The following is a 27,584-nucleotide window of genomic DNA, read 5'->3' on the forward strand; positions in this document are numbered from 1 at the left end:
ACTGTGTGTTCTGACACTTTTCTATCATGGTCAGCATTACGTTTTTCAGCAATTTGTGCTACAGCAGCCCTTCTGTAGGATCGGACCAGACGGGCCCTTCGTTCCCCATGCACGTCAATGAACCTTGGGCGATCATGACTCTGTCGCCGGTTCACCGGTTGTCCTTCCTTGGACCGCTTTTGGTAGGTACTAACCACTGCATACCGGGAACACCCAACAAGACCTACCGTTTTGGAGATGCTCTGACCCAGTCGTCTAGCCATCACAATTTGGCCCTTGTCAAAGTCGCTCAGATCCTTACGCTTGCCCATTCTTACTGCTTCCAACACATGAAATTGAAGAACTGACTGTTCACTTGCTGCTTAATATATCCCACCCCTTGACAGGTGCCATTGTAACGAGATAATAAATGTTATTCACTTCACCTGTCACTGGTTTTAATGTTATGGCTGATCAGTGTATATGTGTATACAGTATGTCACATCATATTGTACCTATATGCTTATTCTAACTTCTTAGGGGCCGTTCACACCGGCATCTTTCTGTAGTATTTTTCAATTGTTTTTCAATATATACATGCTCTAGACAGATGTCTTTAATGCACATTGTGTTTGTGTGCATATGCAAGTAAACCTATATCTATGCATACACGATACTGTGTATGATTGATACTTTGCATGTCTTTATGTGCTAGATAGCTTCCAGGAAGCAATAAGAAAATAGTTATTTTATTTCTTAAAAGGGCAGCTGCTGTTAGATATCATCTGGTAGCTCCAAGTTATATAAAATCATTTTAATAGTATTTTATAATATTGGATTGAAGGCACATGTACACTGTGGACAACTCTGCATTATCTTAGATTTTTTGGTACTAACTATTGATTTTCTGTTTTTATGTCTGTATTTTTATTTTAATTAGATCTGTCCTTTCATTCTGCTCTTTTAAAACTGAAGTGGTTCTGTTGATGAATAGAGACATACTGTACACTACACAGTGAATGTGGAGGTTTAAACTGAAGTAGCCATTTCTCATTTAGCCCAGAGGAAAAGCAGACAGAGGAAAAACCAACAGTACATTCATAGTTTAGTCCCATGGGCTTGACCTCTCTATGTAAAAAATGATCAGCCATTTCCTGTGAGAAGAATCCATGGTCACTATTACAATGACAATTTTTTTCAGAAAAAGGGGGAGTAATGGGAAGGCAGAGAGGGGACAAGTTGAGGTTGCCAAATATGCAACTGTTTAATGGAGGATTGATTATCACATTTCTGCACCCCCGCACCACGCTGTGCATTTGACAATCACTCCCAGAGCCAGGCTGGCCTGAGCCAGGGAATAGGGGACCCACACTGGGATGCTGCTACTTGAATTACACGGCCAGATCCTGGTCTCAGCATCAGCCTCCCACAGACACTGAAACACAGCGCTGTACGCAGGCCACGTGTGTTGGTAGCTTGAGCACTTTAGAGAGTGGTTGTGGTAGTTCACGTCAACAAAAAACGCACTGTGGCTTGGTTTTTTGTGAGGGTTGCACAGTGAATTGTGGCACACTGACACTTCTGTCAGCCACGGGCACTCATATCTCTCTACACACATTGGCAAGCCACAAACCACAGATTTCTTTCTAGGCAAGATAAAGTGTCTCTCTGGATAGATAAATGTGGGCACATTTCTTTCAAAAGACCTGCACTTTCTTAAACATTTCACTCCCCTCTCTACATGCCCCCAACTCTGTTTTTTTATATCTTATCTACTAAGCTATGCAGTTATAGATAGAATTCTATATAAGTGTCTCTTGGCTGTCTGATTGTACTGAATAATATCTACTAACAAGCTCACTCAAGAGAGGTCTACTCTGCACAAGCATTAAGTTGGATCCCAGACCCATACCATAAACGAGACCCAGTGAAATGACCTGACCCTGACCTGTACATACAGACCTCATAAAGTCATTATTGGAGTAATTTGTGGCTTTAAGTCCATGTCTGTTAGCTTTAAAGCCATCTCATGATATGATACATTTGATACATTTATATGATATGCTTTATATGCCATATTTATATGCTTTTAAATGTAGTCTATCTCTTTTGGGGAAAACAGACCAAAAATATTGATGACTTATCTTGCACAGATTTTTGTCCAATCAAATGCTCTCTCAAATGACAATGTCCCTCCACCTAATACCACCAACAACTATAGGCAATTGACTTTTTAAAATGAAGGGACAATCCCTTCAATATGTCCCATCCAACGTCCTGTTTCAATAGGAATTATATCAACACAAGAAAGAAAACTGTGCTTTTTAAGCAATTTCACTGGGTGTTTCATTTAGCAGTTTCAAAATGTAAGACTAAACTGGTAACACTTTACAATAAGGTTCCATTTATTAACATTAGTTAATTTTTTTAGATGTCATGAACTAACAATGACCAATAAAGTTTTTACAGCATTTATTAATCTTTGGTAAAGTTAGTTAGTAAAAATCTAATTGTTCATTCTTTGTTCATGTGAATTAATGTGAACATAGAAAACTTTTGATTTAAAAAATGCATTACTATGTGTTGAAATTAACATTATCCAAGATGAATAAAAGCTGTAAAAGTATTGTTCATTGTTAGTTCATGTTAACTAATGTTGTTAACTGAAGTTAACAGATGGAACCTTATTGTAAAGTGTTACCACTAAACCTAACCTGAAACTGAAATTGCAGTGTCTTATTTTCTTTTATTTTCGAGTGAAATAAGAACTAATATGAAGTGTGTGCAATCGGCACCAAAAGTATGTTCAGTAAAACATAAAATATTTATTATAATATAAAGATTTTTATTAAACACTAACTTAAACTGACTTGCCCGAAACCTGTCAGTTTGTCAATCGCATCAGGATTGAAAAAACATTGGCAGTAATAATCAGTATCTGAAATATACGAATGAAGAAGAAGCTCAGCATATAGACTATGCATTATTTTGATCACCATCCTGTGTTCTCCAGGCACCCTTCAGAAAGGCGGAAGGAAAAGTCCCGTGATGCAGCACGCTCCAGGCGCAGTAAAGAAACTGAGGTTTTCTATGAACTCGCCCACCAGCTGCCGTTACCTCAGAGCATCAGCTCACACCTGGACAAAGCCTCCATCATGAGACTAGCCATCAGCTTCCTGCGCACACACAAACTCTTCAACTCAGGTACACACTTCGACAAACATTTATATACAGTATATCACGTGTAAATATATCATTTATATGTGTGAGTTATTTTGTGGTTTACCATGTTTGGGTAGTTTACGAGGACATTTTTTCAGGTTACAAACTGGTAATTACAAGGGTATTATGCTAAAAATTTGGTTTATGAGGACATTTCTAGTGTCCTCATAATTCCAATAGCTTAAAAAAAAAACTAAACGATGTTTTATTGAAAATGTAAATATGCAGAAAGTTTTTTGTGAGGGTTAGGTTTATGGGTAGGGTTAGGGTTAGGGGATAGAATCTATAGTTCGTACAGTATAAAAATCATTATGTCTATGGAGTGTCCTCATAAGGATAGCCGCACCAACATGTTTGTGTGTGTGTGTTTGTGTGTGTGTGCGTGCACGCGCGCGTATGTGTGTGTGTGTGTGTGTGTGTGTGTGTGTGTGTGTCACATCGAAGTTAGGGTGGGTAAAGCTACAAGATGTCCTGTACTCCTCAAAGTACAATAAGAAATGCAGGAAGACAGACAAAGAACCCTGAACATTGTTTCCAGACTCTATTTCTGACGCACATACACTACATGTGTATCTTTGAAAGAAGGAAAACAAGAGAGCAAGGAGGCGAGGAAGTTTGCAAGAGGAGTGGATTAAACAATGAAAAGGGAAGAGATGAAATCTGGTGATGAAAATGTGTGAGGGTGATGTGGAAGTGGGTGGGAGGAGATGGATGGACATAGACAGAAAGAGAGAAAGGGAAAGAGGGAGAGGATGAGGTGTGAGGTAATTAGGGGCTGTTAGTGGTATTGTTTTCTGTGAATGGTGAATTATAATTTTCTACTCTTTTCTTAGCCATAACACTCTCTGTCTTGGTGCCAGGCCTGCCTGTAATATTTAGCATACTTTATTAGCTTCTGATTGTTGTTCTGCATTATGCTTTGACCTTTAAAAGGCCACAAGACTCTAAAACCCGGAAGCTGTATAAGGTCAAACTGATACACCAAACTGTATGGTATAAGCTCTTTTCGAACTGGGGTCTGGGACCCCCAAGGGGCTACAAGGGGATTGCTAGAGGGTATGTGAAAAATATCAGTGCAAAAAAAAATTAAATGTGATAAAAATTATTTGAGTAAAATAGTTTACATTTACCAAATGTTACATACTACGGTTTCATTCTGCTTTCTGAAGACTGGTTGAAATTCATAAGATTCATTGTGATTATTCTATTGGCATCCCTAATTTTTAACAGTAAGAAATAAAAACAAATGTGCATATAGACTAGCCACAGTCTGTGCTCTAGGTCTGATGCACATAGCACACAAAATTGGAAAACGCTTTCTCGATCAACTCAGCGCAAATCTGATTGGCTGGTTTATTGAAACTTCCACGAGTAGACGCACACAGGACTTTTAATCAGTCTGTGGAAACCGAATCGTGTTTACAAGGTTCCGCGTTGATACAATGAGCATCAAATCTTTTAAAGATCTTCAGAGTTTCGTTTAAGGCACGTAGCAGGAAGTAAAGCAGATATCGATGAGCAGAGCTGCTTTTTCTTCTTTGTTTAATTAGTTATGTCTTTGAAATTCTCTATAATGAGGTTTTATGTGCTGTACTTAGACTCTCTACACATTCCCTGCGAATTATCTCATACTTTTCAGGTTTTTCAGATTACAACAATGTCCAAATTTGTTAAATCTGCAATAAAAATCTGAAGTTTCAAAACGAACACAAATATTAGCTTTCACGACTGAGTCTAAGCTATGCTATCCACATTAATTTTATAGCTCTTTCCTCTTATTTTATTTCTCTCTTTATGTCACCAGTTGTCTCACTTATGGCTATTTTTATTCAGAGTGACTATTTGCACCCAGGTGTATATAACACCTGCGACACAGCATGGCTATTTGCACCCCAATAGTCTTTTGGAAACATAGAAATTTACAACAAAATATATTGTGAGTATTGCATCAGTGACGTGGGGCGTAAGGCTGGTGCGTCTGTGCCTTTTTGACCCAGGTTCGATTCCGTGTTTGTCGCAATCTTTTTTCCATTCTGTTTCCTGTCTCCTCTCTTAATATTTTCTTTAATACTACTTATAATAATACATAAAGAAAAAATATACAAAGGTAGTTTTACTATAATAATATTGTAGTAACCATGTTTTTTGGCAGAAACCATAGATTTGATGCAATTAACAATGGTGTTACATCAGTAAAATGGTGTTTACATAGTAATCATGCTTAATTTTGTGGTAACTATGATTTTACTACAAAATACCATGGTGATACTATGGTTAATGTAGTAAAACCGTGGTTAATTTTTGTAAAGGAAGGTTAGGGTTAGGTTTAGGTTTAGGGATTGGTGTAGGTAGGGTGTCTGTAGGTAGGGACTCTAAATAAACACCCTGCAGTGATGCTCCTATACTGTTAGTATATAATTAGGGGTGCAAACAGCATCTACCATTATTTTTATCAGGGACTGGGCCCCAATAATATCTTCCACTATTTGTACTGAGGTGTAAATAGCATCTACCTTTATTTGCACCAGGGTGCAAATAGCATCTTACATTTTTATTTCTCCAAAGGAACACAAAGTTGACATTACTGAGAACTGAAAGAGCAACGACTGAGCAATACAATTTTCCTCTGGGCTTGTTTGTAGGCATGTTTATTCAAACAAGAGAAGGGCTTAATTATTTTAATAGTGATTGACAGTGAGCTGTGAAAAAATGTTGAGAATTCTTGGGCTTGGCTGAAAGCCAAAGGAGTAAGACATAACAGTGAGGTATTTCTAGCCTGCTGGAAGAATCGTAGGGCTTGAGGTGGGAGCACGGATATTGTCCACCTGCTGGTGGCAACTCACAATCCAGACACACAGTGTGACAGTGTCTGAGCAGGGTCAAAGCCTCAGCGCTTGGGCTCTCATTGTCCGCCCTAAATGAGCAGGGGAGGGGGCCCTTATCTGCAGGGAAGCAGGCCTGAACCTCACAGCATGGAGCCTGATTTAATTATTATTAAATGTTGAGGTTTTTCAGTGCCATTGTCTACCTTAAACATCCTCTCTTTGCTGATCAGATGAGGAGACGTGATTTGTTTTTGATATGTGATTTGGTACGACCTAAAAACTTTAATCCTGTTTATCTGAAACTCAGCTGTTTACTTTCTTTGTGATTGTTTTTGTTTTATAAATAAGAAAAGAATATGAATCTGAGTTTGTGTATTATGGACCCTTTTCACAGACTTTGATGATTTTCGGCCTTATTTAGCAGCGTAAATCTAGCAAACTTTTTTATATACATTTTTTTTTAATTATTTAGTGTAACTTTATAGCATTATTCTTTGTGCTATATTACCATGCCATTAATTGAAATTGAAATTTCAAATCTTTCTCTCCTCTGACTGTCCTAATCTATTGCTACCTAATTGTTTCTCTTTTGGAAAGCTGTGGGCATGTAATAGTGGATTTTTCTTTTGCTCTTGGAGCAAATGAGAACACAAAAATTATAGTTGCTGTGGTCTCCCATTCACCATGGTTTACTACCACTTTCTAAACCTGGAAATGTGAAAGGACTATTGTGAATGTGTCTCATGATTGAGAAGGTCTCTTGAGAAGGTGTGGACCAAAGGACATGACCAGTCTTTTTCTTATTTGCCAGGGTAAAATATAAAAATGACAATACACACACTTTAATTGTCTTTTATACATTTTTTTTATTCTAGGCCACACAGTCCGACAAACTCAGTCGCAGAATGACAGCCAGATGGACAGTTTATATCTAAAGTCTCTGGGAGGCTTTGTCGCTGTAGTAACATCAGATGGAGACATGATATTCCTTTCGGAAAACATCAGTAAATTTATGGGCCTGACACAGGTGAGTCTCACCTTATTTATCTCATTATTTCTAAAAAACTCAAAGGTCATAACAAAGCATGTAAAAGTTCATCTAAGCTTTTACTTCCCTACCAAATTGTTATTAGGTGGAACTGACAGGCCACAGCATCTTTGACTTCACACACCCCTGCGATCATGAAGAAATTCGAGAGAATCTCAGTGTCAAATCAGGTGAGGGTCAACTCAGAACTTTTTGTTACAGTTTGAATTTGGACGTGTTACCTTCCAAACCATAATGACAGAATTTTCTTTATCTCTGGATGTAGTTTGCCATGGAGATGTAATTATCTTCATGTACTTGATGTTACATTTTGTACAATTTTGAGGAGGTTCCTCTGAGAACAAGACCTCTTTATTTATCCCTCAGTCCAGTCATCTGTTTTCCATAAAATGAAAGTGAATGGTGAGTGGTGGCATCTCTATAAACTCCTTCACTCTGCTTTAGGTTGATTTTTGTTCATTCAAGTATTCAACTTTTATTCAGACAATAACAAAAATTCAGCATCAGACATGGTTAGATTAGTTTTGGTGATTTTTTATGAATAATTTGTACTTTCATGTCGTTTAGCTGCAACAGACTTAGGATAAGCCAAACTATCCCACTGCAATGATTCATTTATTCAGAGAATAGATTACATTTTTACTAAGGATGGCAAATAATTAATTCAGGTATTGACATTTTTTTTTTTCCAAACAATGACTAAAATTCAGCATTGGGCTCATGTTTAATAGTTTTGGAGTGAAAATTTGTTTGTGAATAATGTATACATTCATGTATATTCGCAACAAATTTGGTGTGAATTTAATGTTAACTCTGATTATTTTGTGGCAACGTAACTTTGTAAGTTACCATTTCTGTTGCTGTACCGTCCCGAGAGCTTTTTATCTGTCTCTCTGTGCATGTCTGTTTCTCCCTTTCTCTTTTTACCTGCACTGTCACCTGACTTGTTCATACTGGAAGCACTTGAGCGAGTGATGTAATTTACTTGGGATTTCATTGGTCAATTGGAGATAATCCCTGTGTAATAGCACAGAGAGCTCGATATACTGTAGTTAAGGTTTCGACAGACTGATTCAGATTCAGTTGCACTTTGCACCTTGCCTCCACAACCGACTAACAAACCAAAGGCCAAAGTCTTATGGACAAAGCCTTATGGTCAATAGTATACAATAATGACTTGAATTTTAAGCATATGACTTATGAGATGTTTGATTGGCAGGACCTGTATATGGAAAAAGAGGTAAAGATATGAGCACTGGCAGAGATTTCTTTATGAGGATGAAGTGTACGGTCACCAACAGAGGTCGCGCTGTCAATCTCAAATCGGCCAGTTGGAAGGTGAGAACACATACCCACACATACAAATACATGCAACAAGAAAGTGCACAATGCAATCGAGTAATATATGGTGTCGCCGCCCTGTCTGTCAGGTGCTGCACTGCACGGGGCATCTGCAAGTGTGCACCAGCCGCCCCCCTCAAGTCCTATGTGGATTTTCGGAGCCACCCCTCACTTGCGTCACCATGCTGTGTGCACCGATCCCACATCCCTCTAGCGTGGACACACCCCTCGACAGCAAGACGTTCATGAGCAGGCACAGTATGGATATGAAGTTTATCTACTGCGATGAGAGGCAAGGGAGTGTTGACTAATTGAAGTATATGTGAATACTCTATATGTGCATGTACAGTGGCTCCAAAAAGTATTTGGACACTTAAGCCACACTTAAAAAATTTATGAATTTCAGTTAATAAGAAATATTTAAAAACTTTAAGTACGGCATTACTAACAAGTGTCCGAATACTATTTGGGGCCACCGTATATTCATGTGACTGTTATACAATTTGTTTTTTTCAATTTTGTACTTATGTGTGTGCATTATACTGGTAAACAGCATTTGTAAGTTGATAAGTGCGTGTTTCAAAGTTCATTATTTGAAACTCTTATCATAATCCTGTTGTGCTACTGCCTGTATTTTTTATCAGTGTGTGTTGTAAGGGAGAGGGATAATGAGCTTTTCTCTTTAGATCAGGTACATTGCTTGAAAGCTCCTAATTGACTGCCATTGCTCTTACATAACTTCCATAACAAGCCAGGGGAGTTAGTTTGCCCCCTGAAGATATGGGACTTCTTGCAACTTTGAGTGACTGGTGACCCATGGCCTGTCTAGTGTAAGCAGGTCACTGCTGTAAGCGGTGTGCTATATAAGCAGGTCGAATTGGTTTCAGGATGTTTGCATGCTACATTGTAATAGGACTCATTATTGACCACACGGAGCTCATTAAAAGTCTTTCTATAATGGGACAGGAGATGAGCTGGTCCAAGCTGGTCATTAGCTGGTTGAGCAGCTACCATATTCCAAAAAAACTGCTTGACTGCCTTAACGTGGTAAGACCAGCTGGTAGCTGTTTTATTTTTATTTTATTTCTTTATTTTTGCTTGCCCACAATGGTCAATCAGCTTTTACCAGTTAATTATCTGCTTGGAACAGCTAGAAACCAGCTTAAGCTGGATTTTCCAGCAGGGTATTTTGATGTGCATAAAACAATAGCATGGGTTTGTATGGTGTACTCGACACCACAAAAAAATTACCATGGTGATGATATTGATCATCACAACAAATGGTGTTGTGATTAATAGGCCAGGCCCACATGTCCTGTCTGCCTTTAATCTTACGCCCGCTACAATACTAAAACACTTCAAACACAGAAGAGGACGTGGTGCGTCTTTCAGATTCAGTGTGTTGATACATGAGAGCAACTCTCTGCCTTTCAATTCAGCAAGTTGGAAAACAGACTTTAAAAGGGTTCACCCAAAAATGAAAATTCTCTCATCATTTACTCACCCTCTTGCCACCTCAGATGTGTATGAGTTTCTTTCTTCTAAAGAACACATACAAAGATTTTTAGAAGAATATTTCAGCTCTATAGGTCCAATAAATCCACAAATGAATAGTGACCAGAACTTTGAAGCTCAAAAATCACATAAAGGCAGCATTAAAATAATCCAAACAACACCAGTGTTTAAATATATGTTTTCAGAAGTGATATAATAGGTGTGGTGAGAAACAGATCAATTTAAGTCATTTTTACTGTAAATCTCCACTTTCACTTTTACATTCTGAAAGTTCAAGTGGAGATTTAAAGTAAAAAAGGATTTAAATATTAAACTGTTTCTCACCCAAAGTGATTGCTTCGCTTCAGAAGACATATATTTATTCGCTGGGGTCTTATGGATTACTTTTATGCTGCCTTTTTGTGATATCTGGAGCTTCAATGTTCTGACCACCATTCACTTGCATTGAAAGGACCTACAGAGCTGAGATATTCTTCTAAAATCCTTTGTTTGTGTTCAGCAAAAGAAATGTTATATTTACATCAGGGATGGCATGGAAGTGAGTAAATGATGAGAGAATTTTCATTTTTGAATGAACTTTCCCTTTAAAAATAACCATAAAAACAGAACAAATAAAACTTTCTTGTGTAAGAATAATATAGAGCTCCAGTAAACAAGGGCTCTGCTTGTTATCATTAGTTCTCACTAAGCTAAGGAAAGAGTTGTTTTCACCAGATGTAATTGAGAGACATGGTTAATTAATTCTTGACATCAGCTTCAGAGTCACTTAATTTAATTACACCTGTCTTAAAGACAGCTTTTAATCCCATATAATGTCCCCAGTAGTTTACATAACACACATTATTTGACTGTTCCTTTTTTTAGAATTTTTGTTCATTAGTTTTATTCATCTTGTGTTACAGAGTCAGCAGTCTGATTGGATATAGACCAGAGGAACTTCTGGGGCGTTCTGTGTATGAGTTCTCCCATGCTCTAGATTCTGAGAGTATGACAAAGAGCCACCAAAATCGTGAGTACCTGCCTACATTCAATAAGCAAAAAAACATTATAACATTCAAGAGTGTTTCTTCAACTTTGGGTACTTTTATGTCCCAGGGGTTGATTTGAAGACAGTCATACATAAAATCTGAAATATTGTAATATTTTAAGATATTCAATCTTGTTCCCTCATTTCCATCAGAAACAACTATTTTGTTCCTAATAAAGTTTTCTTTAATAGTGTACTTGGTTACCAAGGAGACTGCAGTGTCAGTGAGCATTCTTAAACTATATGAGACTTATGATGTGTGAAGAAAACAAAGATATCACTTGTGAACAGAATATTTTTTATTGTGCGTCATTTCCAATCAAGCTGTAATTTTGTCAAATCATGCAATGTGAGTCTGTAAAATATTATTGAATTGTGTGTATTTAGGGTACATAAAATGCATTAGTCTTAGCGAGAAAAGGTGTCAGCTATTTTATTCCATAAATGTTTAAAATGTAATTATCATCGCATAATGCTTTTAAACACAATACAAAATGCTGGAAATGTTCATGACTCTGAAAAAAATTACATCTAAAAAATGTCAGAATTCTCCTGTGATGCATGTATGGATGTCCACCCTTACAAAAAATCCTAGAGTTGCCGCAAACTTGCCGCAAATTCACCACTCATTAATTTTCACATGCAAATTAGCTTTGCGGCAAACTCTTAATTTAGCTAAAGGTTTACTGCAGGTTCACCACTTCCAGTGAAGAGCTGCAAACTTCTGGCAAACATGTGTGGTAAATAGCAAGCTCATTTGCAATGTGAAAATAATGAGTAGCGAATTTGCGGCAAGTTTGCCAGAACTTTAGATTTTTTCTAAAGGCACTATTGGACATGGTTTGTAGACAAATTAAGTAAAGTGGCGAGATTGTGAAAAGTGTGTTTTAAGGGAGTTCATTTTCAGAAAGTCCACATGTCCAGAAGTGCCCCAAGTTGAAGAAACACCCCAAAACAGACACATAAGTCAGTCAGGGTCAGTTTCTTGCTTTTGCTCTGTCCTTCAAAAACACATACCTCTATGTTTTGGAACAAACACACCAAAAACCAGCAGTACCTCATTGTGCGTGATTACGCCAAGCTCATTGGCCGTTTTGGCTAATTTACATATCTCTATAACAATCTTGACTCTGTCCTGAAATGACCCACGGCCTGGAACAAACCCATGCCTCTCATCTCTGGCAATGGGTAAACTACTCAGACTTGAGTTTAAACCCTCTAGACCTGAGGCGGTTCCCATGGGCTTGATGACTGAGGGAAACAGATGTCCCGCTGTGCTCCAGGAATTGTTGAGGGATATTTATAAACTCAATAGTTGTTGCATTACATTATTTATTTGCTTAAAAGTTGCCGCAGACTCTGCCATGGCCAATTTGCCTTTAAAAATCTAAAACTAGCATGTAGTCCTAACCTTACAAAGACCATTTGGAAAATGTTCTTTGAAGGTAAATCATTTTGTCCTAATTAAAAAAAAAAGTTTTACCACAAAACAATTATTATTACTTTTGAAATATATATTGAAAATCATGTATACACACATGAAATGAACACTTTAGTTGTATTATTGGCCTAATAAAAGCTGATTTATTTTACATGGAGCTGAACTGTCTCATGGGGGCTGCCATGTTGGCTGGCGACCAGCCAAATACTGCTTGATTTATCACAGTAACCCCCAAATTGATTGACACTTTCACACACCGAATAAGTTAACATAATAAAGTAAAAGAGTGATCATTTGCATTAGGTGTAAATAGCACCTGCCACTCAGCATGGCTCTTTGCACTCCAATAGAGTGCAACAGTCTGGTTCCGGAAGTAAAATTCCCATTAATTTATCCTATAGATGAATTGATTTTCAATGATAACTTATAAACCTTTAAAGACAGACCTACCATAAGCTACAGGGTTGTTCATTGATGGTGTATGCTTCCGTTGAAGCCATCCGTCTGCATTATTTCAACTTCATTGTTTAAAAATAGTGTTTGATAGCAGAATTAATGGTAAACAACTACATTACCCATGTTACAGCAGAGAAAGATCCACCAATCAGAAAACCCTCGAAACATGCCTCGGAGCGACCGCGCACTCCCATGACTCACTGTGAATGATGTAATCGAGTCGTGTCTCTTTTCCTTTAAACTACTTATGTATTTGTACATATTGGAATATTTTGCAATAAACTGAAAATATATTGTTTCTTGACTTATAATCAACAACCTAAAATCAGTAGTTTAATATATCCCCATCATTTTTTATTCAATGACATCATTCGCAATGCTTCATGGGATTGTAGTCTGTGTCCTGATGAAAGATGGTAAGTACACAGCCTTGTACCTTTGTCTTTATGTCTGATTTTCAAATATGTTTTTGCCTCAAAACAAATTTTGTTATGTTGTGATTCGCCTCTGAAATGGTTGGTATGGACCATGGCTTACAACTCTTTTATGAAGGATTTTATTAAAAGTCTGTGGAAGAAATGAATGGGGAGAATACTTCCGAAACCCAGACGGCTGAAAAATTGAATGGGCACTGTTGCGCTCTATAGTCTGGTGGAAAGAGAAAAATTAAAGAACTGTGCTTCTAGTGTTGCTGCAGTGGCGTGGTGTGTAACGACGGTGTGGATGGGACTTTATTGTGCGGACGCCCAGGTTTCGATTCTGCCTTTTGTCCCACTTTTTTGCATCTGGTTTTCCATTTCCACTCGTAATATTATCTTTAATACTACTTACTGTATAATAATAAATAAAAAATATGGCTGCAAGCAGCAGTTATGGGGCAAGCACACCAATGACAAACATTTAGATTGAATATAGAATTACAGTGATGATTTTAAGCAGAGTGGTGAAAAAAGACATTTGTTTTATTACTTATAATGTTATACAAATGCTTATAACTTTTGACCAATAGGTTGTACTCTCACCAAATTGGTATGGTAGTGTGAGGGTTCCATATATAAATTTGCATGTCAATAAACTTAAGCGTTCTAGAGATACAGCCTCAGATCCTTACTGGCATCTTGCCATTAAAAGAGCAGTTTAAAAAAGTTGGTTTTCAATTAAATTCAAAATGGTTGAAAGGAAGTAAGGCCGACCAGATCTGGTATCAACATACTTTGCATGACCCATGGAAGTTAACGACAAAATTGTCTCATGACAAAAGGCCAAATGAATAGTTAATTGTTGTGATTATATATACCAAGTTTCATGTTAATGTGCTGAAGCATTGCATAGATAGAGCCTCACATCCATTTTGGCGTGCTTGCGGTCGAATTCGTTGAAGCGTTATATGAGAACTGTTTGGTTCAGAATGAATCTCATAACTTTTTGGCATGGGTGTATCTAGATGATATGTGCAAAATATCAAGCAAATCGGACATACGGTCTACGAGGAGTTAGAAAAAGTAAAGAATGGCGGAAAATCTAGTGGGTGGAGTTCAAAAAAGATGCAACCTTTGTAGACGTGTAATGACCTAAGGAATCAGAGGAAAAAATTATTTTGTTTCTAGGACTTACAATTCAAAAGTTATAGGATGAAACATAAGTGAAACTTTGAACTGTTGGTGGCACTAGAGGGTTTGAGTGACATACCCCAAATTTGGGTCAGTATCATTTGAGAGCGTCCTCTATCAAATTCCAGAACATTCCTATGTACGGTTCTATGGGCTGCCATAGACTTTCAGCGGAATAATATTAATAATAAGAACACTTATCAGGACACAGTAGTGGCTTCGCACCTTCAGTGCTTGGCCCCTAATGAATATACTGTAATGGTTGATCTCCTCGCAGTGATTTGGTCACGGTGAAGGTTGGGAGTTGAGAGAAATGTTTGATCTGTTAGTAGGGGTGCAAATAGTATCTGTCACTATTTGCACCAGGGTGTTTTACACACTTAGTGTAAATAGCATACGCACTGTATATCGCTATTTTCACTTAGTCTAAATAGCATCTATCGCTATTTGCACTTAGTGCATATAACGTCTGCCTAACGGAAGACTATTGTGGTTGCATGATGCTGCATCCATGCCACAAGGTGTCAGTGTAAGTCCAAGATAACAGCCATATCGCCCAGCGCAAAATAAACAACAAATTACTGAGTGCACCTTTGAATTGTATTTCCGATGCATTATCCCATGCTATGTGAAATCAAGCCTGTGCATACACTAAATCTGTCCACAGTTTATGACCCATCCTACATAAAATTCAAACTGGATTCTCTTTACAGCCATTGTACAGTTACAATGAGTTTAGTTCCCTCACATATAGCAATGGACTTGGCCAGTTTCATCCTAAAGCACAAGATGATCCTACTAAGGCTCTTGTCAAATCTTGTTTTCAATATGATGTTTAGTATACTCAGAGGAAACTGACTTTATTGGAGTTGCCACATGACATGAGTGGCCTGAATCCCATTATATGTCCTCTGAATTCATCTGTAGTGACCCAAAGCTCTCAGATTTGCTGATTCGGGATGATTAGCCAGTGCATTAGCTGCTAACAAGCCTTTGAAGTGTGCAACACCTCTGATCTGGTTCCTCTGATGTCTTTTGTCCAGATCAGTGCTCTGGTCTTCTTCACTATGTCCTCTTACAGTGATCAATGCCTGTTCCAGATCCTTTAATTTGAAGAACTGCTTCACTTCAATGGTTTTAAGTAATCGAGCTATGTGTCTTAGAAAATATTAGGATTAAGCAGATTATGCTTTTTCCAAATGTAACCATTCAGAAAATTGTAATTGGAACATGCTGTTTAATTGCAGACCCTTATTCTGAGAAACACTAATAGAGTAATTAGTGCAATCCGATAAAATGTCATGGCCTGTGACCCTGAAAGTAGAGGTTGAAAAGACATAAAAAATTGTGTTTAGTTCTTTCGAGAGAACAATTAAAAACGTTTCCCTCCTTTCTCTTTTGTTCTGCAGTTTGTAACAAAGGTCAAGTGGTGAGTGGCCAGTACAGAATGTTAGCCAAGCAAGGGGGCTACGTTTGGGTGGAGACCCAGGCAACCGTCATCTACAACAATCGCACCTCCCAACCACAGTGCATCATCTGCATCAACTACGTCCTGAGGTATGCAAACGAGACACTCTCAGATACCTGTCGCATTTTATGCTGTTGTAATTATGCTTGCAAGGCAGCACTCAGTTGATATCCACAGACATTCTGTTTATGGGTTCATCTAAACCCCTAACTTTAAGTATTTAACGTATGCAACTAAACTCAGCATGTACCGTTAAATGTACAGATTCCATTTAAACTTTCAAATTAAAAACTTTGTAGATAATTTCAGTCTAAGTATTAAGTATTTTGTTTTGGGGTTTTGTGTAAACTTGTAATTGGTCTTGTTTGTATTTAACCATTTATAGCCACCTTTAGGGGCTGTTAACACTGAACGCGTTTTGTGTCTGTGCTGTTTTTCAATTGTTTCTCTATGTAAACGTGCTAGAAGGACTTCTTTGACCATTGGGTCGCATCTTGCTGGTTTTTCAGCGTCAGACGCCATATAAAGTTAAAAGAACTTTAAAAAAATGCATCTCAAGACACCTGCATTTTGTTCTATTTGTTTCTGCATATAACTTTTTTTGCACATGCACATTTTCAGTCTGAGCAGCCCCTTACACTGCTCAGTCACTGTATTGAATTTTGGGTGAACTATCCCTTTACACTTACCTAAAACTTGAACACTTCTTTTGCTGTTTTGCAAGCACTGCTATTACCTTCTGGAAATGCAAATATAACATTGTTTTGATATTGTCATTGCATTTCAGTTCTGTTGAGGAGCAGTCAGTGATCTTCTCCCTGGATCAGACGGAGGCTCTGCTCAAGCCCTACCACATGCAGCAACTGTTCTCCCAGGGTAAAGCGGCCTCCGATCTGTTCACTCATTTCAAGGAAGAGCCTGAGGAGTTAGCCCAGTTAGCACCCATGCCAGGAGATGCCATCATTGCCCTGGACTTTGGTCAGAGCGCCACCCGCCATTACTTCAACCATTCCTCCTACAACACCTTCACCCTCTTCACATCCTCAACCCCCAGTTACAAGACCTCTCCCATTATGCATGCATGAACTCCTGGTCATTCTTGTGTTTCTCTTTACACTACCTCAAATCACAACCAATCACACACACACACATACTGCCCAGGTCATAAGCTTTGATGTTGTGGTAGACTGTATGGTAGACCTGATGTTGTTTTGTACTATAGCTCAGTGATGCTGTAGCTTTGCTTTGCTGCAGGGAACGCAGTATGTGACAACTTAAGAGGGAAATTGAATCTCTCTGCTCCACAGCAAATTAGCATCTTATGGCTTAGCATTTGCTTTAGCATAAACCATTTTGTACTGTTTAAATAAATGAGTTATTTTTTAATGTGTTTTTTAACAATAAAAATAAATATTTCAGCATTATTTGTGTTTTCTAGTTTGCAGACATCGCAACACACTTGAAAGTTTACTGATGGCATTCGGCAGTGTTTGTGTGTTTCACAACAGGGGTATAATGGGTATACTAATTTCTCTTTTCATCAAAATGCATGTCTTCTCTCCTAAAAACACTGCATGGGATGGAAATCTACACTCATATATGCTTTCAGCAGTTCTAAAATTGCTTTTGGTGATGCATGAGGTTGTTATTAACACCCTTCTTTACTTATGTAACTCTCACCCAAGGGAAATGTCTCTCAATCTCTCTTGTAGCCCTATCTTAATGAGGACTATTTTTTTGTGCATTGTGATGCTTAAGGTGTGTCTGACCCACTCATTTATCCACTAATAGTTGATCTTCCTAGGTTTTTTAAGTAGTAATTCTATGAATTCAGAATCCTGTTTCAGCTATTTTTGGTCCAAGTGTTGAACTGTTATGTTAGAGGCATTGTTTGACTTGTTTTACTGTGTATTGTGCATTTGCAGAAAGGCCACCATTTAAAGAGTCGGCTTTCTTCAAGTCTACTAAGCTGCCTGTGGTCAGCCAGCCATGGGTTGTGGACACAGTGCCTGGTAGTAATCCTGATAGCAACCTGTCATCCACCTACACCATTCCCCAGGTGCCAGCTCCAGCCAAAGCCACGCCCTGTGCCACGCCCTGTGCCACGCCCTGCTTAAGCAGCTGCAGTAGTTGCTCTACAGTATGTTCCCTCTCTATCTTTGGTTTCTCATTTCCTATTGAGATCAGAACAGTTATGGCAGTAAATACATTATTATTATATGTTTTATGGTTTAATGTGTTTTGATGTTAATGTTTACAGCCTAGCAGTCCAGCAGATTACTGTGGCAGTGGGGAGTGTGAACTGAAGGTAGAGCGGACAAAAAAGATATTTGCCCCAGAAACTTTGGCAACTAATCCCACAGACTCCCAGGTCAGTGTGGCACAAGCATTTCACATGAAAGTGTTTTGTTTTATTTTGAATGTGATATTCTAATTCTTCCTTGATACTCTAATAGGCCCTTTGATAAGCTTTACAAAAAGTCTCATTGGAATAAATTGGAAATTTCCATGAACAGTGGGATTTTCAGTGAAATGTGCTCATAAAATTGTAAAATGAAAATTGGGCTAGAATGAAGTGTGACATAGCAAAGCATTAAAAAAAAAAAAGAAAAAAAAAGTAAAATATACAGTAACATGATGAAAACTAGAAACTTTCATTAAAAAGAGAGAAACCTCATTTGATAGTGATAACAACTGATAACATTAGTGTAAGTAAACAAAGCTGTTCCTGATGCTTTTAAAACATACTCTCAGTGGTACCATGAACTCTTTAGTCATCTTTTCTATTAGCTGAATCCATATGTAAACGAATGAATTAAAGGTGCACTCATTAATTTTTTACTCATTTAAAAAGTTATACTTCTAGAGGAAATTCATTGTAATTTTGAAACATATGTATAAAATCATGACCACTCACATGAGATGAAGACTCAAATCAGTAACTTAATAAAAACTGTATTATTCAACATGGAGAGGGTCCCCTGATGGGGGCTGCCATGTTAGAATCACATGACCAGCTGATTACTACTTGCTTAATCTCAGTCCTGTTATTAGATACTTTCACTCAGGGATTAAATTAATCATGGCTGACTGTTAATAGAGAATTTCTACAATGGCATGAATAACTGAAAACTATTGCATTGGAATGATACTGCATCCATGCCCCTAGGTGTCAGTGTAAGTCCAAGATGACATATTAAAAAAGATTATTGACATTTAATTTAGAGCTGTCAAAATGAACATGTTAATGCCTGCAATTAATTTTTAACACATTATTTTTTCTTTAATACATTTACCAATTTTGGCATTAGATACTGACATTTCATTTAGCTCTGTGGTAGTTTTAAACACTGGATGAAATAGGCTGGAACCTTTGTGATGTGTCCGGGGACATTAAACTGATGAACACCCCATAAACAAAACAAACACACACAGCAATTTCATGTCAATGATCAAGTGATGGAGAAAGGACCTCTTACAAAATAAATAAATAAATAAATAAATAAAACACGGACGGGACTTATGACAAAAAGTAATTTGCAGCCTTTGTAAAGTGGACTTTAATTACCACAGAAGCATGTCAAGTCTTAAAACTAGATACATGGCACAGATAAGGGACCGCTGAGGCCAGCTAGCATGTTGTAGTTCTTGGCTTTGAACCAGTTTCGAAGCATCGCCTAATGATTACCGAAAAATTGAAGTATCATTACATGGGCAGTGCCAGCGTTAAAAGCCAAGTTGGTATAGCTGCAGGCTGGAGATCTCCAAATGGGGGCACAATCTCCAATAGAGGGCGTAGCTTCTTCATAAGGGGGTTGCACCAATTCAAAAAGGGGAGCAAGCATTTATCTCCCTTTATCTTTGCTGGCAGATTGGAGCTCCCGCCCTTTTTGGAGCTCTGCCTGGAGCTATTTCCTTCTCCTAAAAGCAGAACATGACATTGGCCATGTTCGGAATGTCATGACAGATGCAGTAGAGTAGTTTGGGTAGCTTGACATTCCAAACATAGCCATTGTCTGCAGCGCTTTATGTGGAATTCAAACTTTGGACAGTGGACGGCAAGTTGATTGCCAAGTGGAGGGTGAGGGTTTAAGGGATTTAATGCCCATTGCAATGAATACGCAACCTATGGGGACTTGTTCTTTCAATTAGTCAACCTCTTACTTAGACTTCAGGAAACATTTAATGTTACTTGAAATGGTGGTATTTTAGTACATTTCTATCTTCATATGCAGAAAATGTTAACAAAGAATTATTGTTACATACTGCTCTGATTTCTTTCCTTAGAAGGAAATAAATGCATTTTAACAAGAAAAGAAGCATATACATATACATATAGTACATTTTCAGCACTTTCAATATATGCGATTAATCACGATTAAATATTTTAATCGACTGAGAGCACTCATTTAAATTCCTGAGAGCAAATGTAGGTGTTCTCATTGATGTTATAAATATTCATTTGAGAATGAGGGCTGACACAGTTTAATCCACAGCATGTACGTTTCAAAATGTAAGATTTTAAAATGGAAAAAAGTTGTTACTACTACTGTATAATTGCCCATGAACATATTTTTGATAAAAATCTGTAAAATTCCATTTAAAACTATCCAGACATGCAGGAATACCATAAAGGTAATTTAAAAAGGGACAATTGAGGCAAAGATGCATGAACTCCCAAGCTAAATCTGTACATGCCACTCTCTATCTGGCTGTGTGTAGGTGGACCTGAGTGATCTTGACCTGGAGACTCTTGCTCCCTACATTCCCATGGATGGTGAGGACTTCCAGCTGAACCCAATCTGTCAGGATGAGTCGATGCCTGACACAGGTCCAGGCCTGAACACAGCCCTCCAGCACAGCTTCAGCAGTGTAGCTGACCTCTTCCAGCCCCTGGGCTCCTTCCCCTCTGACAACAAGGGCAGTCGCAACACATGTCCAAACACGGTTCACATGCAACCATACCAAACTGCACCCAGCGCCCCGTTCTCCTTTGAGGGGGGTAGACAGAGTCTTCAGTGGTCCCCTGACCCACCCTTACAGTATAAACATACAGAGATTGGACACATGGATGAACAGAGCAAAGCAGATCCACAACAAACATGTAATTTCACTTCTGTGCTGCAACAGCAAAGGTAATTAGAGTTCATCATCCCCTTATGTAAACACACATGCTTTATTTTGCAATACATTAGCATCATTAATTAAGTCAATTTACATTTACAGAAGGAAATACCAGTGTTTGCAAGGCAGCAAAAGAATAGTTTTAAGAATTTAAGGTCAGCTTGGATATGAGGCTTTGGGTCTTTGTAATGAAATGCTGCATCAGAGCCGTCTTGTTTTTTATCAGCTGTGCTTGAGAATAAGCACATATGATGACAACATATTTGCAGTGTAAACACAGCTATAAATGGATAAATATATGCTAGAAATGGATAAAGATATATAAGAAAGACAAGACCAATCAGAATTCACTATGCAAATAGACTAATCGCAATTGCATGTATCACACTGGCATCATCGCTGTCGGTTACATTTTGAATTTATATAGCACATCTAAGGCTGAAATTATCTATAAAACAAAGTGTGTACGGTCAGTGGTTCGGGCTTAATTAATTGCAGGAGTTTAATTAGCAGAATGTTTGAGGACTATCAGTAGTGTGCTGCCTTGCTGGCACTGTAGCAAGGATCATTATGTTCATTCAAGGATCTAATTTATGCTACATTTTTCAGGTTCTTTGAGAACTTTGCCCCTGTGCAGAAAAGCATGAATCTGGGGCAGACAGCTCTTGCCCACAGCTTTAAACGGAAGAGACAGTCAGAGTTCAGCTCATCATGCTCTTTCTCTCATATTCATAAGGTAAAATCTTATGACTCATCTCAAACATGGTCCAGTGGAAAAGAGTAAATATCATAGAGTGTATTAAAGTGACATGTATTCAGCAGGAGGTGGTTCCTCACAATGAGTCTGCTGATGTCACACAGAAAAAGATGAAGACAGTGACCATTGACAGCTGTGCCTTCTGTGCCAGGAAGTCTCTGAGTACCAATGTGCTCACAGGTGCATACAGTATATGTCAACTCTCTCTGACCCCACTTACACCTGGTATACAAACCACATTCTTAGGTGGTCAAAAAGGATGGGACCACGTTGCATTTGTAGTCTAAATGCTAAACCATCTTGATCCGTCCAACATAAACAGTGATGTGTCTTGGCTGACAACTTGTGATCGGATCAGTTGAGATGGATTTTAATACCAAGTGTAAGCAGGTTCTCTCTCTTAAAGTTAGAACTCCCTGGCTCTTCTTGTTTTTATTTACTCAAATTTACAATCTCCTTTGTTTCTTTGCCATAGATAAATTTCCATGCATGCAAAGTGGAGTGGTGGCTCCTCACGGCTGCAGTCAGTCTATCAAAGGGAGCTCAGATGATCTGAAGCAGCATTTTGCAGACTCATTCTGCCCTTCTAATAACAGACGATACCACGTGTTGCCTTCACCCAAACACACAGGTGAGTTTCCAGCCCTCACGGCAGAAACCAAAACATCAGCTGAAACCTTTTGCTCATCTCTCACACTAGTATTTTCAGTGCTTTTGTTATGTTATGTCATCTAGTTACAATGTTAAATTGGAACCTTATCAACACTTTAAAATTCATTTGTTCTTTTGAAAATGAAAATGAGTGAATGACACCCAGGATTGTATTTTCGCTACACGCTACGTCCGTGCGCAACATCTTATCCAATTTTTGTGAGAGCGCTAATTCTAAGCGTAATTTTCGTGCCAGCGCAAAGTTCAAATAGGTGTGGGTGGGAGTTTTTGCCCTAACTGTGGATGTGTGTGTGCAAACTGAGGGTGTATTGTATGTAAATAAATTGCCGCAAAGCGCAGATTGCTATTTTCATGATAAATAGGTCATTGTGCTAAGACGTTTTAAAGGGATGTCTGTTTTCAGCACAAAGTCTAAACCGTATTTACAGTTTGGAGATTCCACCAACAAAATCGAAGTGAAGTGTGTGCTGATATAGTCACTGTTAAAACTAGCCAGTAATTGTGTGTCAGTAGATGAAAATGATTAATAATACTTACATTCTCTATAATTTAACGGAGCTTAAATCCAGATTCTGACAAGAACCACATTTTCCAATGTGTATAAAAGGAATGTCACTGTTATAGAAACATCCATGACATTCAAGGACAATTTGTTAATGTACAAAAGTGTGCACTATTTTTCTTATTCATTGCATACAGTCCATGTACACTACCAACTTCTTATGAATCTGCTGTCTTTGTTTATATCGCTGGTGTTTAACAGGGAATGGACTATATAACAGAATGCAGATGGTGCTGGAGAAGAACCTCAGAATTAAATTGCACTTGACCCAGCCCATAAACGCGTTTCGCCAAACTCACTTGCGCCTAGACTTAGCATGCATGCATGCTTACGTGAAAATACCAAAACTTTATGGCCATGCCCACTGACTTTGCATGTATGACTTATGGCATAGCGCTGTGCTTAGCACTACTGCTCTTAAAATAGGGCCCCCAATGTCAAATTTGCCATTTTTCAATATCATACATGAGTTAAAGATCAGGAGTATTATTGTTCTTTAGACTTTTACCTGTGTAACATTTGAGTTACTGATCTCTTATGCTTTTGTCAGGGATGATAAGTCAATTGCTGGGCCCATCCTTTGACTCGTTCTGTCTGCCAGAGCTTACACGATATGACTGCGAGGTCAATGTGCCTCTACAGGGAAACCTTTATCTGTTGCAGGGCTGTGACCTCCTGAGAGCCCTGGACCAGACCACGTAAATCAAGAGCTTCTGCAGCAATCCATCCACCCTGTGCTTTCACCTTCCCTCTTTGTCTATGTACATTATATTTTCTCTATGCTGTTTTCTTCTATGCATGTATTATCAGCCTCTATTTAGATTTCTTTGTATATTTTCCTCTGTGTAATATTTTAATATATATATTAAAAATCTGATTGTTATTTGTTTAAAATGTGTTTGGACATACCACTTTTACTGTAGTCTTTCTATGCTGTTTCAGATGCTTAACATTGTCATGTTTCTTCACATGCTTAGTGTTCTTTAAGGGATAGTTCACACAAAAATGGAAATTCTGTCACTATTTACTCACTTTCATGTTATTCCAATGTGTTTTATCTTTCTTTCATGGAACACAAATTGACATATTTGGCTAAATGTTAGCCTCAGTCGCCATTCACTTTTGTTGTATGGAAAAAAGTTGTAATGAAATAAATGGTGACTGAGGTTAACATTCTGCTTAACATCTCCTTTTGTGTTACATGGAAGAAAGAAAGTCATACAGGTTTAAAACAACATGATGGGGTGAGTACGTTATGGCAAAAGTTTCATTTTTTGGTGAACTATCCCTTTGTGGTAAAATTGTGGACAAAAGATGTTTCAATGGTGCAAATTTAGCTGTGGTCCCCATACAGTATATTATAAATATTCACACTAAGTTTCCATTTGTTAACATTAGTTAACATGAACTAACAGTGAAAAGTACTTCTACAGCATTTATTAATCTTAGTTAATGTTAATTTGAACATATAGTAAAAAAAATTTAAATCAAAAGTTGTATATTTAAACATTTGTTCATGTTAATTAAATAACATGAACCAACAGTGAACAATTGTAATTTTATTATGTATATATACTGTATATATATATATATATATATATATATATATATATATATATATATATATATATATATATATTGTTCAATGTTAGTTCATGATACATAATGAATTAACAAATGTTAATGAATGGAACCATACTGTAAAGTGTTAGCTAAATATCAAATAACTTAAATATCTTTACAGTGACATAAGCAATATAGAACCCTTTCATTCAGCTTTGTGTACTGACATGAAATATAAATAATATGTTTGTACTGTATAAAAGAAAGACAGACTTAAAAAAAAGCCTTTTAAAAATTGCCTTGAACTTTTAAAAGCTAAAAAATAGGCATAAATCTATCTTACCAATATGTCTTTTTTCCGATTTAGAACATTTGTATTTGACCTGTTTCTCTACTATGACCTCAACTTTCCCCTAAATTCCCCTCTACACAATCATTATGACAAGGATGCTGTATTGAATGTATAGTTTTGCTGTCATCTAAAGCACTTTATTTTAAAAAATGCAAATAGGACCTCAATATTTTCTGCAGACCAAAATGAAAAAAAAAAAAAAAAAAAAATATATATATATATATATATATATATATATATATATATATATATATATATATATATATATATATATATATATGCTCTAGTGTAGTCATATAAGACATGTCTACTCTGCCCCACCCAACACTACTAATCACCTTTAAAATATCTCCCATCCTCTTTCCTTGATAAGACATGTAAATTCTTACATATTATTTTCTCATACAAACATGCCTATTGTGTCTACATTATATGAGGTCAGATTTATATGCTTCGTATCTCTGTAACACGTAAAAAAATGTTTGTATTTGGTGTTCAGAAGTGCCTTGGTACTTGGTCTTGTCTACTTAGCAGTATAGACAGTGATGCATTTGTAGCTTTCTCTTTTATGTACTTAATATATGTAACATGGTAGTTTAAGTTTATTCAGTTTTGTATTAAATGATGTGTATCACTTTCTCATGATACTTTGGGGTTTCTGTGTTTCTTTACAAAATATATAAAACTAGTTTTAGCATTTGTGAGAGTCTGTGATTGTTTATTCTCAGGATAGTAGCATTCAAACATTAAAGATTGCACCACACCTAAACAAAAATGATAAAGACTTTACTTAAAAATGCTGCTACTTGCAAAACATTCTCAGAACATGCTTATTTTTTCCCTGATCTTGTTAGGCTTCTTGAATCCACTATACTCAAAGCGTGTTACTGTACCTTTAATTTTGCTTTATTTTTGCAATAATGACAGTCTACCCTGCCAGGGGGCTTCAGTTAGTGTTATTACTGTAACTAAGGCCCTTATTCAGATAAATTTTAAGAGATAGCCACTCAGTTTTCTCACTGCAGCAGTTCTAACAGATTTCAATGACTGAACATACCAGCACAACAACATGCACAAAACTGCATGTAGAGCTGGATGGGGGCCTTGGACTGCCAGGGGACTCAAATGCTTTTGGCAGCTGAACACTAGGGCCCTCGTTGCATGCAGTGCGAACTGACCACTAGGGCCCCAGGTGGCTCAGCACATAAACATCAAGTGGTCCTTCTGCATGCACATACTGCTTATACACTTACTGAGCACTTAATTCAGAACACCTGTATACCTACTTATTCATGCAATTATCTAATCAGCCAATATATAGGTCTCAATATATATAAAATCATACATATATAGGTCAGGAGTTTCAGTTAAGTTTCAGAATCAGAATGAGGAAATAATGTGATCTCAAAGATTTTCGACTGTGGAATGATTGTTGGTGCTAGATGGGCTGGTTTGAGTATTTCTGTAACTGCTGATCTCCTGGGATTTTCACACACAACTCTCTAGAGTCTCTAGAGTTTACTCAGAATTGTGCCAAAAACAAAAAACATCCAGTGAGCAGCAGCTCTGCGGACGGAAACACCTTGTTGATGAGAGAGTTCAATGGAGAATGGCCAGACTGGTTCGAGCTGACAGAAAGGCTAGGGTAACTCAGATAACCCCTCTGTACAATTGTAGTGAGCAGAATAGCATCTCTGAATGCACAACACGTCGAACCTTGAGGGTGATGGGCTACAACAGCAGAAGACCATGTCAAACACTTTATTAAGTCCATAGTATTCCTAATAAATTGCTCAGTGAGTGTGTACAAAAGTAAAACCTGTCCCGAAAAGGTCAGTAGGTAGCAAGATGCAAGACCTAAGCTAGCTAATTGTTGTAAGCATAAAATTTAAGTCATGGCTGGCACTGGTCAAATTGATGCCCTAAGCAGACTTTCGCGATCATCCAACAGGGAGAGTGTTCCACAACTTCTATAGGATCCTTGAATAACATATAACGTGCAAGGAAAGGCAGCCGGTGGACTTTTTGGTGTGCCCCTAAGGTAACATAGTGCCCCCTTAGAGGGTTGGTGCCCTTTTATTCCAGTCAGTACTGCCTTATTTGTTCATTATTCCTGTTATTTTGTCTACATATTTGTGTAGGCCTACATCACATTCAGGACTGGGAGTTTAAACTTTTTAATAGTCAGATTATTCAAATAAAGCACAATCCACATTAGCCAGCCAAAACATCTCTTTCCTCTTTTTTTCTTAGCCTAATTGCCCTCATCACTTAACATAGGATAATACTACGATTAGTTGCTTTTTTATTATATATAGAGACACTGTTTTTAGTAATTGGTGTGATATGTTAATGTTTTTTTTTTTTTCATGTCAAATCTGTTAAAAACATAAAAGCAAAATGTTTCATAAATTGTTTTTTTATTAGCATATATAGACAGTTTATGCCAGCATAACACCCTGTAATGCAATTCACAACACAGCAAATTTACAATGAAAATCTTTATTTACAGTATATAATTAAATACTATTACAAGCCAAAAGGAACTGCTGGATATACAGAGAATTTGACTGTGTTTTTATTTTTTGTTTTTTTATGACATACTAGGAAACAGGAACATTC

General features: G+C 37.5%; 1 protein-coding gene across 2 annotated transcripts in view; it reads left to right on the forward strand.

The window, feature by feature from the left end:
- The window catches only part of epas1a (endothelial PAS domain protein 1a), a 38,098-nt gene extending 12,437 nt beyond the window's left edge, over window positions 1–25,661 (forward strand). Inside the window, exons 2-16 of one of the 2 annotated variants that reach the window (XM_051668030.1) lie at window positions 2,993–3,183; window positions 6,902–7,053; window positions 7,160–7,244; window positions 8,294–8,412; window positions 8,505–8,707; window positions 10,833–10,939; window positions 15,874–16,021; window positions 16,720–16,910; window positions 17,858–18,072; window positions 18,193–18,303; window positions 20,655–21,067; window positions 21,666–21,792; window positions 21,876–21,993; window positions 22,289–22,444; window positions 23,598–25,661. In XM_051668030.1, the coding sequence (XP_051523990.1) occupies window positions 2,993–3,183; window positions 6,902–7,053; window positions 7,160–7,244; window positions 8,294–8,412; window positions 8,505–8,707; window positions 10,833–10,939; window positions 15,874–16,021; window positions 16,720–16,910; window positions 17,858–18,072; window positions 18,193–18,303; window positions 20,655–21,067; window positions 21,666–21,792; window positions 21,876–21,993; window positions 22,289–22,444; window positions 23,598–23,749 (2,488 nt within the window). In that variant the 3' untranslated portion in view covers window positions 23,750–25,661. The remainder of the gene's footprint in view (window positions 1–2,992; window positions 3,184–6,901; window positions 7,054–7,159; window positions 7,245–8,293; window positions 8,413–8,504; window positions 8,708–10,832; window positions 10,940–15,873; window positions 16,022–16,719; window positions 16,911–17,857; window positions 18,073–18,192; window positions 18,304–20,654; window positions 21,068–21,665; window positions 21,793–21,875; window positions 21,994–22,288; window positions 22,445–23,597) is intronic. The other variant, XM_051668031.1, reaches the window with a different exon arrangement.
- The last annotated feature ends 1,923 nt before the right edge of the window (window positions 25,662–27,584 follow it).

Source organism: Myxocyprinus asiaticus, chromosome 32 (genome assembly GCF_019703515.2).
Source record: "Myxocyprinus asiaticus isolate MX2 ecotype Aquarium Trade chromosome 32, UBuf_Myxa_2, whole genome shotgun sequence".
NCBI lineage: Eukaryota > Metazoa > Chordata > Actinopteri > Cypriniformes > Catostomidae > Myxocyprinus > Myxocyprinus asiaticus.